Genomic DNA, 15,215 nt, shown 5'->3' with positions numbered 1-15,215 from the left:
TTGTTTGTGTCTCCATTTCTTCAACTGTAAAGTGGAGGTAATCAAAGTCACACTTCATAGGGTGGTTGTGAGAATTAAATGAGTGGATTTGGTAAAATCTTCCAACAGCATCAGACACATCATTTACATTAAGTGTTCACATTGTTTATAACATGATCACTATTACTATTCTTACACCCGGAGGTTTCTGCGCACCTGCTCTGGGACTCAGAGACGGGTCATAGATGGCTAAGCTCCGGGCCCTGTCCAGGAGCCACTTTCACACTCGCATTAAGACCTAAGTGTTAATAGTCGTGATATAAGGAAGCACAAGGTACTTGGAAGTTGTGAGTAGCCCAAGGACATTGTATCCTACATTTGGCAGACTTCAAGCACTGACCTTTGCCTGGACCTCTGGGCTCCTGTCTGATCACTTCTGCCAGCAGTCCCAGTGTGATCCTCGCAGAGGAGTTTGGATTTGATGAGGTAGAAAAGCAGGGGCTGATGTATTGAGAGAAGTCTTAGGTAATACAATCTGTCAATCAACAGATGACCTGGTTATCTCCAGAGTGGTGCAGTGATGGTACTGGGCTTGTTAGCAAAGGTGTGGGACAGAAAGTCTAGAGCTGGCCCTGGCTGGTTGGCTCAGTGGTAGAGTGTTGGCCCAGCATGTGGATGTCCCAGGTTTAATTCCTGGTCAGGGCACACATGAGAAGCGCCCATCTGCTTCTCCACCCCTCCCCCTCTCACTTCTCTCTCTTTCTCTCTCACCCTTCACCTCCTGCAGCCATGGCTCAACTAGAGTAAGTTGGCGCTGGGCACTGAGGATGGCTCTATGGCCTCTGCCTCAGGCGCTAAGAAGAGCTAGGTTGCTGAGCAACAGAACAACACCCCAACTGGGCAGAGCATCGCCCCCTAGTGGGCTTGCTGGGTGGATCCCAGTTTGGGTGCATGCAGGTATCTGTCTCTGCCTCCCTTCCACTCACTGAATAAAAAAGAAAAAAAGAAGAAAAAAGGGGTGAAGCTAAGTCTTGAGGAGGGGAGAATGAAGCCTTATGGGTTCTCTCCAGAGATAATCAGTCAGGCTGCTCCTAAAGGCCTCAGCTCTTCCTATGGAACAGAATAGCCACTACGTGGGATGTTTTGAAGGGGACCAGATGAGTAGTAGGTTAGATCTGGGATGGCAAACAAGTTTCCTCTCTGGACCAATCACCTGGTTCTGGTTGCCAAGGGTATTGCATGAAAAGGGTTCTAAGGCTGAGCAGGAAAGAAGATTGTGATTGATTAGGGATGTCTTCTATGGTTTTGGTAATGGAAGGGGCAGCGCCCATATCACATCTCACCCTCTAGCTCTAATGAAGTTTAAAGTCCTTCCAGCATAAAATAACACACTTCATTGGTTAGATGGTTAAGTCTTAATAATGAAGTGAGCCGAGTGCACTGGTAGCTCCCTGACAGGGCTGAGTGGTAGAGTGACAGGGCTGGGCTTGGATTAGCAAAGGTGTGAGGCAGAGGGCTAAAGCCAGGTCTGGAGAAGGGAGAGAGAAATCCTCAGGGAAACCAAGTGGCCTAGACCCTGGCAGGCCACACGCCATGTGGGCACATCCTGCAAATCAGCAGCCCTGGGGAAGCTGCCCATTTCTGGGAATTGTGCAGAGGGGAAGGGTAGCTATTAGAATTCAGAGCCATTTCCTCCACATGGCTTGGGTCACTCCCCCACTGTGTCCTCATCCCCCTGAGCTGGGCGCACCCAGATATCAGAGAGATGAGAATAGCTTCTCAGGCATAATTCAGCCTCAATGTGAACAGAAGTCTGTTCACTCTCCCAAGAGCTCTGTTAATAATGAATATGTCCACCTCTTCCAGCCTTATTTACCTCGACAACTTGTAGCTCAACTGATGAGGTTTGGGAGAATCTTTAAAAGAATTAGTATAGAAATAGAGAATCAAAAGCAGTAAAAACTAAATTTTCAGTAAAGTTGGCAGCATCCTTAGGAGAGGGTCTGAGTTGGCCACTACCTCACTGAGAGTCTGTGGTCCTATAGTGAGGGCCAGGACGCAGCCACAGAAGGAACCTTATGAGTCAGTGAATCACAATAGCAGTCAAGGGCAAGTCTGTGATGCTGAAAAACTAATTGCCAATAGAATTCAAGGCAGTGTGATGTGATTGATGGTTCCAAGCATGACCTCTGGTGTCCAACCAAGCCACTGCAGATATCCACTAAATGGTGGTGGTGTTACTGTTCTTAGCCTCCACTAGGCACCCTTGCTCTGGCCAGGACTGTATGACATTAGGCACTGGTATTGGCTGGAGCGATGATTTGCTTGGAGAAGCCAGGAAGCCCATGGACCCTATGACAATGTCTTTAGCTGATGCTATTTCTTCACGTGTGCCACTTAAAAAAAAGAGGGCCGTGTTTTGAGGTATTCTTTTGGGAAGTAAGCTCTGTAGAAGCCCTGGAAACTGGGAACCTGGGGAGAAAGGGACAGATTTGGTGATACAACCACTAAGGACTGCCATTTGGGGGGAGCTGCTAGAAGCCCGCTGCTATCCTAGGCATTGTATCTGAAACAGTGTTAGGCGCCCTGGCCGCCCTAGATGGTACAGGTGCTCTTAGGGCTGTGGGTGGGGCAGGTAAGTGGTCCAAATACTGGCGCCTATCAGATTGGAAAGAGACCAGGGCCCGACTTCTTGCCTATCGGTGCAAATCTGCCTTTGCTGGGGAGCCTTCCAGTTTTTTGTTCTCTGGTTCTTTTAAACTGAGACCTTACATGTTCTTGAGCATCTTGTTCTCCTGCTTTATAAATGGGGAAATTAAGAAACTTGGTTCAGATCATACAAGGGGTCCATAGCAGAGGCATGAGTGGAACTCGAGCTGCCTGGCTGCAGAGTTGAAGGCTGTTACTGACTCCCTCCATCCCTGTCTGTTCCCTCTAAGAATCGGGGGGGGGGGGACTTTGCACCAGGCTGTTCCCAGGAGGTCTGGGGCCTCTACCCCTTCACCCAAGCACACTTGAAACTGCTGAGTGAAAAAGTTACTCTGGGGTTGTCAGTCTCACAGCCCCACCTTCTAGGGGTATGAACCTGCCTGTCAAAAGAGCAGGCATCACCCCCTGCTTCTTGGCCCGAGGGAGGACTGGCGAGTAAAAGACTGCTTTGGGGCAGTATGGAGTCATTGAACAGGCCCTGAGCCTTCCTCCTGTTGAGCCTTGCCTGGCCTTCTGAGAGGCAAGGAGTGAGGAGACAGGGCTCTTGTCTTCATGGAGCTTCCAGGATGCTTGGGGAGGCAAATCTGCCATTCAGCAAACAACTTCAAATTATGCGAGATGGTGCTAACCATGGAAGAGAAAGGAGTAAAAGACAGAAGCCCCAAAAGCTTATTTCTCAGCTTTAAGATGCTTAAAGTTTTGTATACACCTTATCAGGATTGTCAAGGCAGAGATATTGCCTTTTAGGAAGAGGTTTCCAGTAGAATAAAGGGTTGGTTTGCCAGTGGTCTGGGAGGGGCTCTCCAGCCATGGTTGCTATGGGAGCCAGCACTCATCTGCCAAGTGGCCGCTGTTCCAAAAGTTGGTTTCTTAATGGAAGGGGTTGCCTGGAACCTCACAGTCATTTCCCATGGAAACAATGTTCTAAATGATGGGTGATGTTCCCACACAGGCCTATTTAATCTGACTGCAATGGAGCTGAGATGGCAGCGGGTTTCTGATGGGGGAGGGGGAGGAGGCTGGGAATGGGGAACCTCAGAGCAGAGGAACCATGGGAAAGTCTCTCTCTCTCTCTCTCTCTCTCTCTCACACACACACACACACACACACACAGCTAGAGAACAAATATTTGAGCTCCTCCTTTGAGCTGGGTAATTTCATACATTTTAGTTTTGTGCTTAGGGCAATTCTGCAAAATACAATTCTCTAACCAACCCCATAGTACAAGTAAGAAACTGAGGCTGTGAACAGGCACATGTCCAAGATAGTAATTCAACTGGTCAGTAGGAGAGAAGCCAGCACAGAAAAGGGGTGGGGACACTTTAAGGAGAACCTCAGGCCACCTTTTACTGCCCTCCCCCCTCAAAGGGGCCATCCAGGACCCCCAAATGGTGAAGAACTAATGATCTATTTATTTATTTTATTCCTTAGGTAGTGGTTTAGTAGTGAAAGTCAATTGAAACAATAGTATTTAATATGTTTCTCAGTGGGGAATATTCTGACAAATGGAGCAGCACCAGAAAATGTAATGAGTTATAAATATTCACATATTTGAAGCAAATATATGCTTGAAATGATACAAATATAATTTTTAAAAATGTTTATTTTATTGATTTTAGAGAAAGAAGAAGGGAGAGAGAGAGACAGGAACATCGATCTGTTTCCTGTAAGTGCCCTGACTGAGAATCAAACTGGCAACCTCTGTGCTTCAGAACGATGCTATAACCAATTGAGCTATCTGGCTGGGGCAATATAAATACGATTTAATTATTTGTATGTAAATCTTACTTTGAACTGTCACCCAGTTCACAATTTTCCATTAGTAAATTATTTTAATAAATTCAGTTCATGCAGATTTGTCTAAACTCCTCTAACTCTGTTTCCTAAGTATAGCATTTAAAGCATTTCTGACATTGAACAAAGTGAAATTCAGTATATCTAATGACACTGCAGTGTTTTTTCAAAAAATTTTTTTAGCCTGGCCTGTGGTGGCATAATGAATAAAGTGTCAACCTGAAACACTGAGGTTGCCAGTTTGAAACCCTAGGTTTGCCTGGTCAGGGCACATATGAGAAGCAACTACTATGAGTTGATCCTTCCCATTCCCCCCTGCTTTTCTCTCTCTCTTAAAAAAAAAGATTCTAAAAATATATTTTTTTAAGTGAAAGGATGGGGAATATAGTGAGACAGAGTCCCACATTCACCCGCCCAGGATTCACCTGGCATCCCCCATCTGGGGCCGATGCTTGAATCAACCCAGCTATTCTCAGCACCTGGGGTTCACATTTGAACCAATGGAGCCACTGGTTGCAGGAGGGGAAGAGGGAAAAGAGGGGAAAAAGGAGGGAGAGAGAAACAGATGATTGCTTCTCTTGTGTGTCCTGACTGGGAATCTAACCTGGGACATCCACACACCAGGCCAGTGCTCTATCCATTGAGCCAACTGGCCCAGGCCAAAAAAATATTTTTCAAACAAAAATATGGGACAGTGATTATTTAATTACCCTGTCAAATGTCCTAAATTTATAGTAAAAAGTGTTGAATATGTATTATCAGCATTTTAACAATTAGGAAGGTAAATAAGAGTGTGCGGTATAGGTAGACCTCAGATATACTGCAGCTTCAGTTCCAGAGCACCATAGTAAAGTGAGTGTCACAATAAAGTAAATTGTAATATTTTTGCTGGTGGAGGGTCTTGCCTTCAATTTGTTTTTTTTGGTTTTTTTTTTTTTTTTATTCATTTTAGAGAGGAGAGAGAAAGGAAGAGAGAGAGACAGAGAGAGAGAGGAGAGAGAGAGACAGAGAGAGAAGGTGGGGAGGAGCTGGAAGCATCAACTCCCATATGTGCCTTGACCAGGCAAGCCCAGGGTTTTGAACCAGCGACCTCAGTATTTCCAGGTCAACGCTTTATCCACTGCGCCACCACAGGTCAGGCATTGCCTTCAATTTGTAAAGAACAAAACACTGGCCTTGGCCAGGTAGCTCAGAGCTCAGTTGGTTAGAGCTTTGTCCTGACATGTCAAGGCTGTGGGTCCAATCCGCGGTCAGCATACATACAAGAATGAATGAGTGGAATAATGCATTGATGTTTTCTCTCTCTCTCTCGTCTCTTTCACTTCTTCTTTTAAAAATCTGTGAAGTACAATAAAGTGAAATGCAGTGAAACAAGTTATGCCTGTTGTAAACTACTTTTTTTATGAAGCAGAATGTCTTTGAATATTTTAACATCCTAATGTTAAAGCTATTACTTATTGTGTGTATTGTACCTTAGACTCTATTCTAATTTTAAAATTGTTTTAAACCCCTGACCGGTTGGCTCAGTGGTGGAGCATTGGCCCGGCATGTGGATGTCCTGGGTTTGATTCCTGGTCAGGGCAGACAGGAGAGATGCCAATCTGCCTCTTCCCCTCTCCCCCCCTCTCTTTGCTTCTCTCTCTCTCTCTTTCCCTTTCTCTTTCCCTCCCACAGCCATGGCTGGGTTGGAGTGAGTTGGCCCGGGAAACTGAGGATGGCTCTGGGCACTGAGAATGTCTTGATAGCCTCTGCCTCGGGCACTAAGAAGAGCTCAGTTGCTGAGCAACAGAGTAACACACCAGATGGACAGAGCATTGCCGGTAGGGCTTGCCAGGTTGATCCCAGTAGGTCAGGGTACTAGAAGGAGTCTCTCTCTGTCTCCCCTCCTCTCACTTAATAAAAAAAAAAATTGTTTTAATCATTATTTTTCAATTACAGGTAACATGAAATATTATATTACTTTTATGTGTACACCTCAGTGATTAGACACTACATAACTTAGTGATTATCCCAATAAATCTCATACCCATCTGAAATCATACATAGTTATTAGGACATTATTGACTATATTCTCTATGTTAGACTTTACATCCCCATGACTATTCTGTAACAACCAGTTTGTTCACCTTTCTACCAGTCCTAGCAATCCCCTTTCCATCTGGCAACCATCAAAATTTTCTCTGTATCTATGAGTCTATTTCTGTTCTGCTTGTTCATTTATTTTGTTTGTTTAGGTGCAATTGTTGATAGATAGACTCTAACATTTTGTGTAATACTGGTTTGGTGGTGAGGAACTCCATTAGCTTTTTCTTGTCTGAGAAGCTCTTTGTATGTCCTTCGATTCTAAACAATAGCTTTGCTGGATAGGGTAATCTTGGTCGTAGGTCCTTGCTTTTCATTACTTTGAATATTTCTTGTCAGTCCCTTCTGGCCTGCAAAGTTTCTGTTGAGAAATCAGCTGACAGTCTTATGGGAGCTCCCTTGTAAGTACCTAACTACTTTTCTCTTACTGCTTTTAATATTTTCTCTTTGTCTTTAACCTTTTGCATTTTAATTGATGTGTCTTGGTGTGGGCCTCTTCTGTGCTTCCTGGATTTGTGTGTCTATTTCCTTCACCAGATTAGGAAAGTTTCTGTCATTGTTTTTTCAAATAAGTTTTCAATTTCTTTTTTTTTTTTAAATTAAGTGAGAGGTGGGGAGGTAGAGAGATTGACTCCCATATGGACCCCAACTGTGATTCACCCAGCAAGCTTCGTAGGGGCGATGCTCTGCCCATCTGGGGCCATTGCTTCGTTGCTCAGCAACTGAGATATTTTAGTACCTGAAGTGAGGCCATGGAGCCATCCTCAGAGCCCAGGGCCAACTTTTCTTGAACAAATTGAGCCGTGGCTGCAGGAGGGAAAGAAAGGGTGGGGGAAAAGCAGATGGGTACTTCTCCTGTGTGCCCTGACCAGGAATCGAACCCAAGACTTCCACACACTGGGCCAATGCTCTACCACTGAGATAACCAGCCATTTTCAATTTATTGCTCTCTCTCTTTCCCTTCCTGCACCCCCATGATGCGAATGTTGATACACTTGAAGTTGTCCTAGAGGATCCTTACACTAACTCCATTATTTTGGATTCTTTTTTATCTTTTGTTCTGACTGGGTGTTTCTGCTTCTTTATATTCCAAATCACTGATTTGATTCTCAGCTTCCACTACTCTACTGTTGATCCCCTGTAAATTATTCATCATTTCAGTTAGTGTACCTTTAATTTCTTTTCTTTTTCTTTTAAGTGATAGGAGAGGAGATAGTGAGACAGACTCCTACATGCACCCTGACCAGGATCCACATAGCAACCCCTCTCTGGGGCCAATGCCCAAACCAATTGAGCCACTGGCTACAGGAGGGGAAGTGGGAAAGAAGGAGAAGAAGGAGGAGGAGAGAAGCAGATGGTTGTTTCTCTTGTGTGCCCTGACTGGGAATTGAACCCGGGATGTCCATACGCCAGGCCGATGCTCTCTCCACTGAGCCAAGCAGCCAGGACTATCTTTCATTTCTGAGTAGTTCTTTTTTATAGTTTCCATGCTGTTGAAGTTCTCACTAAGTTCATTGAGCATCTTTATAACCAGTGTTTTGAACTCTGTCTCTAGTAGAATGTTTGTCTCCATTTTGTTTAGTTCTTTTTCTGGAATTTTGTTCTGTTCTTTCATTTGGGACATGTTTCTTTGTCTCCTCATTTAGGCAGCCTCCCTGTGTTGGTTTCTATGTATTAGGTAGAGCTGCTACATCTCCTGGGCTTGGTAGAGTGGCCTTATGTAGTAGGTGTTGTGTAGGGCCCAGTGGCACAGCCTCCAGTCACCCAAGCTGGGAACTCCAGATGTGCCCCCACATGTGGGCTGTATATACCTCCTGTTGTACTTGAGCCTTGATTGCTGTTGGCACAGCAATAGGAGGAATTGACACCCTAGGCTGATTGGCTGTAAGGATTGGCTGTGACCACCAATCACCATGAAGGATCAGCTGTGTCACACCACAGAGCAGTACTTACTTTGGCGGGGCTTTGGTGTCTCCTGAGTCCACCTCATGTGAGTGTTGCATGTGGAGGTAGTTAGGTGTTGCTTGAATGTGGTCTGAAGCTGTTCATTGAGTGTACTGGCCCTGGGGCCTTCTGGGAAGTGCAGGCCAAGGTCAGCTGCCACCTGTGCTCTGCCCAGAACCACCCAGCATGAACCACAAAGCGATCTGTAGATGGCTACTACTTGTGCTGGGCCGGGAGGTGCCCAGGCGAGGCCAAGCTGCAAACTAAGGCCAGCTGCCACTAGTGCCAGGCCTCACTTAGTGAGAGATGTGGGGCATGCTGAGGCCCGATGCTGCTTATTTGAGAGACTTTAGTAAAATCTGAAGCATGAGCCAAGACAGGCCAGTCATATGGGAAAGTTACTGGAAATAGCTTGAGTAGGTCTGCAAGTTGGGTGGGACCGGGCCTCGGAATTACCAGGGCAGGCGGAACAGTGTGAGCCAGGTTGATGGGGACTCAAGATATGGTGCCCACCCGATGGCTTGTGTGTGTGTGTGTGTGTGTGTGTGTGTGTGTGTATCTCAGTAAAGTAACAATGGGCTCTGCCAGCACTTTTGTCTAACAGAAAGCTGCCCCCCCAGCTCTCATCTTTTTTTTTTTTTTAATTTTTTTTTCTTTATTCATTTTTTTTAGAGAGGAGAGAGAGAGAGGGAGAGAGAGAGACAGAGAGAGAGAAGGGGGGAGGAGCTGGAAGCATCAACTCCCATATGTGCCTTGACCAGGCAAGCCCAGGGTTTCGAACCAGCGACCTCAGGATTTCCAGGTCGACGCATTATCCACTGCACCACCACAGGTCAGGCCCCCAGCTTTCATCTTAATGCCAGACAATTCATTTCTTCCTTGTATGTACCTGGTGCCTTTCAAGCTGCTACCCCAGTGCTGAAGCTCAGAGGGAGCAAGTTGCAGTAAGTCTGTGTATAGTCCCCTTAAGGGGAACTGCCCGGGACTCCAGCAGACCTCACTCTCATTCAGCCACAATCTGGCTGGTTTTTACAGCCAGAAGTTACAGGGACTTTTCTTCTTGGCACTAGAACCCTGGGCTGGGGGGGTCTGATGTCAGGCTGGACCCCTCATTCCTCATGGGGGACCCTAGTAACTGAAATATCCCTCCAGACTTGCATCTGCCACATGTGGGTGTGGGACCAGCCTGTTCTGCATCTCTGCCCCTCCTACCATTCTTGATGTGGCTTTTTCTTTAAATTTTTGTTAATTTTAAGAGAAAGAGAGAAACACCAATGTGTTGTTGTACTTAGTTATGCATTCATTGGTTGATTCTTCTATGTGACCTGACCTGGGAATTGAACCTGCAAACTTGGCATGTCTGGACAATTCTCTAACCAACTGAGCTACCAGGCTGGGGCCTATGTGGCTTGCTTGCTTGCTCATTCATTCATTCATCTATCCATCTTCCTTTTTTTGAGAGAGGGAGTGATAGAGATACAAGAAGGAAGAGAGAAGGTGAGAAGCATCAACTCGTAGTTTTTTTCACTTTAGTTCGCATTGATTGCTTCTTGTACGTGCCTTGACCAGGGCCAACCCAGTGTCTCCTTGTTCAAGCCAGCGACCTTTGGGCTCAAGCTGGTGAGTTTTGGGATCATATAGGTGATTCCCCCGCTCAAGCCAGTGACCCCACGCTGATGAGCCTGTGCTCAGAGCCGGTGACCTTGGGGCTTCAAACCAGCAACCCCAGTGCTCTGGGTTGATGCTTTATCCACTGCACTACCACCAGTCAGGCTTATGTGGCTTCTTTAAATCCTTAGTTGTAGGACTTCCATTCCGCTAGATTTCAGGTGGTCCTAAATGATGCTTGTTTTGTAGTTGAGTTGTAATTTTGATGTGGTTGTGGGAGGAGGCAAGGACCACATTCACCTATACCAACCACTATCTTGACCACAAGTCAAGAACCAACTTTCCAGAGTGATCGCCACAGAGCCTTCTAGTTGGATAGGCTGTGCATATAGGCAGTTTGCTCCTTAAGTACCAACCTACTTTTTATCCTTTGGTTACTTTCATCATCGCCTGTGATGACTTAATAAAATCTTTCTGTACACCACGTGAGACCAGCTTATTTTGCGGGAGTGTGGTACACGCCCTTTGGCATTTTGATGGCCCTCCCCATTTACAAAGACATCATTTAGTCAGAGATTATTTGGGGAGGGGCAAGTTGAAGACTGGGGAAACAAGCCCATCAGGAGACGATCCAGCCTAGAGCCTTTATGAATTGGGGAGTTTTCTGGACTCATTCTCCCACCCTGGCAACTCCTTTTTTTCTTCCTGGGCTCACAACTGCTTCCAAGGGGTCTTATCGGTGTGACTGGTTCCATTCGGTAGAGGAAGGGAGCTGGTTCCAAGCCTTGGCTGGGAGGGTTGCCCCTTAGCCCTCTGCATGCTGAGGCCAGTGCTGTGGCTAGCAGGTTGTTTGACGGTGTTCAGAAGTGCCAGAGTTGAACTTCCAGTTCCTTCGGTGAGCATCGGCTCTGTGCTGGTGTAGTGCTAGGCTTCAAGCTGCAGACAGGGACCAGATGTAGTCCCTGCCCTTTTGTGCATAATAAAGGTGCAGCAGATTTTAGGTGTGATGATGGCCTCTGTACCAGCAGCTCTGGGGCTCGAACTCAGGGAAGAGGTGGTGCCTCTCAGGGTCCAGGCTTGACCTGTGTAGAGGCGATCGCTCTTTCTGGGGCCCCACGGGTGTACAGAGGACTCAGTGTGTCTACAGGGCACACTGGGAGAACACAGAGCTGGTTGAAGGGGAGAATGGAGCGTGAGAGGCTGCAGCATGGGCACTGACCCTGGAGAGGTCAGCGATGGCAGCCAGTGAGAGCCTTGAGTCTGGTGAAGAAGCCCAGACTTGACCCATCAGCAAGAATGGCACTAATGGGGTTTCACCACGAGGGACGCAGTCCAATTTTGGTGTTAACAGCTGTGCATTCCAGCCCTGCTCCACTGAGTCTGAGTTGGGAGGGAGCCCTGAGTTGGCTCCCCATGGTCTGCCTGGAACTCAGCAGACCGTGAGGCTGTGAAAGCAGGGCCCTCCTCTGACAGCTTCCTGCTGGCAGCCTTGCATGACAAGCAGAGGGCAACTCCAGCGGTCCCCAGGTGATTCTGTTGTAGGTGGGCTGAGCACTGACTCAAAGGTTCAGTTCATGTCCTCGATCATGTTGACTAGTGTATTTCTTACCTTGTTTTATTTTGAGAAGAAAGTCAAGAGAAACAATTTTCCTTGCTGATGCCTTCCCACCCACTTCTATTTACTGTTCATGTCGCTGCCAGCTGAGAGGGGAAGGGAGCTTTAACAGACAAATGTGCTCCCCTGGCCCTGCGTCGCCATTCACCCCAGGCCAGGAGAGCAGTTAAGAAGGGGCAGCGAGGAGCTGGCCCCACTATCCCCTGACCCGAGAGGCAAAGGAAAGAGGGAGCTTGTTTTCTCCCTCCTTTCTCCATGTCTGTCTCCTTCCAACAGCTCTGTGGCCAGTTAGACCACCATCTCGGTCACGTGAGGGAACTCAGGTCATTGAAGCCATCTTTGTAGGGAGCGGAAGGAACCAGATCCTGGGGCTGCCACTGGTCCCTGGTCCCTCTGTCCTGCACTAACGGAACTTAGATCCCCAGTTGAAGGAGAGAGAATCACACGTTTTCAGGTGGCCTGGACGTTTTAGTGTTGTTAAGCTTTTTGGTATACAATATAATACCGGTATATGCTTCTTATAGAAAATAGAAAAATCAAGAAAGTGCCCTGAAGTCTGCATTAGAGACAGCTACCCCCAGTCCTCTGTCTTCCTGAATCCACATCTAGACATGTAGGTTCACAGATGCGTAACTTCATGGAAGTGCAATCATATGTACTTGCTGTTTTGTGGCCTGCTTTTTATACATAATATAAACTTTTTTCCAGATAAGTGAATATCATCTTTTAAATGTCTGTATAGTATTCTGTTGTGTGGATAACTTTTTCTTTAACTTGCCCTTCCCAACATTTAATTTTTTTTCCTCCTGACTCTTGACATCTTGTACACTTGTCTGCATATCTCCTTAGAATAAATTTTTCACGTGTTGGTATAGCTGCGAGAGGAAGGGTATGTCCGTTTGAAGTGTTGGTGTATTTATGCAAGTGTAGTCTCAGTGCAGTGTGGACAGAGTTGCACTTTCACCCTTACTTCCCCACACTGCAGGGAAATCCTAAATGTCAACATCAAGCTTCAGTAACTGAAAAAGATTATGCAATGACTCTCGCCATTAGGCCCATGCAAATCAGTGTGGCCACATAACCCACATTTGTGTCTAACACCCTTTCTGTTGGAGTCTAGACTTAAAGACTCTTTCAGAGCTGAAAATAACTGTAAAAAGCCGGCTCTTTAATCTGATAGGTAAGGAAATCATGGCTCAGAGAAGTCCGTGGTCTTCCCAGGGAGCAGTGATGCACTCGGGTCACCAGTCTGGTGTCCCCCACTCCTTACACTCTGCTACGAGTCCTTACGTTCCCCAGTCACACATACACCATACCTTCCCCTCCCAGCCTGCACTGAGGCAGGATCAAGCTTTCAGCCCCCGGCACCCCACCGCTCAGGGTCAGTTATGCACCTAGGAATGCCCTACCAGGAGGTGGTGTTGCTTCTCCCCGCGAGGGCCCGCAGTTAGCAGCTCAGGTCCCTGACAGCCTTGTTCTTTTGGTGACGCTCCCCTCCCCCGCACTAGTGTTTAACAGTTGGTGCAGTCACCCTCCTGGAGACTGTGGGCTTCCATCATTGTAACAGGTCCTGGTTTCCCTCCTATTCCGAGTGCTCGTGCTTTGCTCCCTGCTTGCCTCTCCTTGTCACTCTGTGACCTGTTTCAAAGGTCACTCTACTTCTCTGCTATTGCCTCTTCACAATCAGTCCTTATCTGTTAAGGCCCAATTATTCTTCACCCTCCTGCCCCATGTTTCCAGCTCCTTCCTAGTCATCTTAACTCCAGGTTTCTCAACGTTGGCACTATTGACGTTCTAGGATGGACAGTTCTTTATTGTGGGGGTGTCCTGTGCACTATAGAATGTATCACAGCATTCCTGGCCTCTGTTGACTAGATACCAGTAGCACTCACTTGGTTCTGACAACCAAAAATCTCTCTAGACGTTGCAGATATCCCAGGGTGGAGGAGAGAACTGCCCCTGGTTGAGAACCATTGCCTTAGCTGAATTTAACATCATCAAAACAAGTGAGCCCTGCCCCTTCCCTCCCTTCTCTCCAGCTAGAAGAAGGTTGACCAGATGCCGCAAGATTCTAGCATGACTCTGCGCATAGTAAAAGTCAAGGAGACTGAGGTAAAGGAGCCAGGACCACAGAATTCTGAGAGTAGGAAGGGGCCCCTGAGTCCCTGAGCTCAGGTGTGCTAAGTTATTGGGGCTCTCTTTCCCCTTAAGCAAAGCCAGCCTCAAATCCTTTTCAGCACTGCAGGCCAGTGGGTCACAGGTGATGTGAAAGGTGAACCTCCGTGCTAACCCTGCTCAGACTAACACCTCATGTTTACCTATACAGGTATAGGGCAAAGCTTGTGGTGGGAAAGCTTCTTTGATGTGGCTTTTGGCTGTACTTATTAAAGACCCTGTGGCATCTAGTACTCTGTCCCCATGTAGGTCTGACACATGGCTGGTATTCAGTAAATGATTGAAGAAGTCATTTTAACAGTGATTGTCTCTGGGGGGGTGGGGTGGGATCAAGAGTGACATTTTAATTTTCTTTTGCATTTCTTCATTTTCAAAACATTCTGTAATTGGGAGTGTTTATTGCTCTATAAAAAAGCAAGAAAACCGCATGGATGTTTTCCCCTAAGTCGGAGAAGAAAAGGCCCCTGCCTCATTCTGTATGTCTTTCCTCCGCAGGTCTGACCCACCAGAAGCATGGCGACCAGTGCTGTTCCCAGCGACAACCTCCCCACATACAAGCTGGTGGTGGTGGGAGATGGGGGTGTGGGCAAAAGTGCCCTCACCATCCAGTTTTTCCAGAAGATCTTTGTGCCTGACTACGATCCCACCATCGAAGATTCCTACCTGAAACATACAGAGATTGACAATCAGTGGGCCATCCTGGACGGTGAGACCTGGCTGGCAGCCCTGCAGGGGGTGGCGCATTAGATGCAGAGGGCCAGGGAAAGTGACAGGCATCAGTGGGGCATGAGGGTTTTCTTCAAGTTGCTTTTATGAAGCAATTGGTATTATGAGACAGTTGGTACAAGGCCATTTATGGTTTCCAGGGTGAATTCTGAACAGCTTTGTGGAAACCAAAATGTGTATTCAACAAAGAGGCAGGGCTAGAATCATGCCAACTCAGTGACGTCGTGTTTGTTATTTCTTGCTGATCAGAAGCTCTGATTAACATTTACAGATGTCTTTAGCTAATAAAGAAGGGGGAAATAAATTTCTTAATAAGCATAGATTGTTTTGGTAATTGTCCCTTGGAGGGAAACAGCTTGCATCTGACATTGTGTTTCTAGTTCAGTCTAAATTGGTCTAGATCAGCCATTCTCAAAGCACGGTAGCCAGGCCAGCAGCATCAGTATTACCCGGGAACTCGGCAGCAGTGAAAACCCACGAACCCTGCTGATTCAGAAGTTCTGAGGGTGAGGCCCAGAACGAGCCCTCCAGGTAGTGCTGCAGTTAGAGGGCTACTAACCTAGTTTCTTCCCGATTATTACTT

The 15,215-nt window shown here is 46.8% G+C and overlaps 2 protein-coding genes across 3 annotated transcripts in view; one reads left to right on the top strand and one right to left on the bottom strand.

Annotated features, from left to right (window-relative positions):
- NME9 (NME/NM23 family member 9) overlaps positions 1-15,215 on the bottom strand; it is a 115,407-nt gene that overhangs the window by 56,389 nt on the left and 43,803 nt on the right. The gene's annotated exons all lie outside the window — the stretch shown is intronic.
- Positions 1-15,215, top strand: part of MRAS (muscle RAS oncogene homolog) — a 64,304-nt gene that overhangs the window by 18,826 nt on the left and 30,263 nt on the right. For both annotated transcript variants that reach the window (XM_066244623.1, XM_066244622.1), the window contains exon 2: positions 14,402-14,612. In XM_066244623.1, the coding sequence (XP_066100720.1) occupies positions 14,420-14,612 (193 nt within the window). In that variant the 5' untranslated portion in view covers positions 14,402-14,419. The remainder of the gene's footprint in view (positions 1-14,401; positions 14,613-15,215) is intronic.

Source organism: Saccopteryx bilineata, chromosome 10, assembly GCF_036850765.1.
Source record: "Saccopteryx bilineata isolate mSacBil1 chromosome 10, mSacBil1_pri_phased_curated, whole genome shotgun sequence".
NCBI lineage: Eukaryota > Metazoa > Chordata > Mammalia > Chiroptera > Emballonuridae > Saccopteryx > Saccopteryx bilineata.
This window is presented reverse-complemented; position numbering and strand designations above follow the sequence as displayed.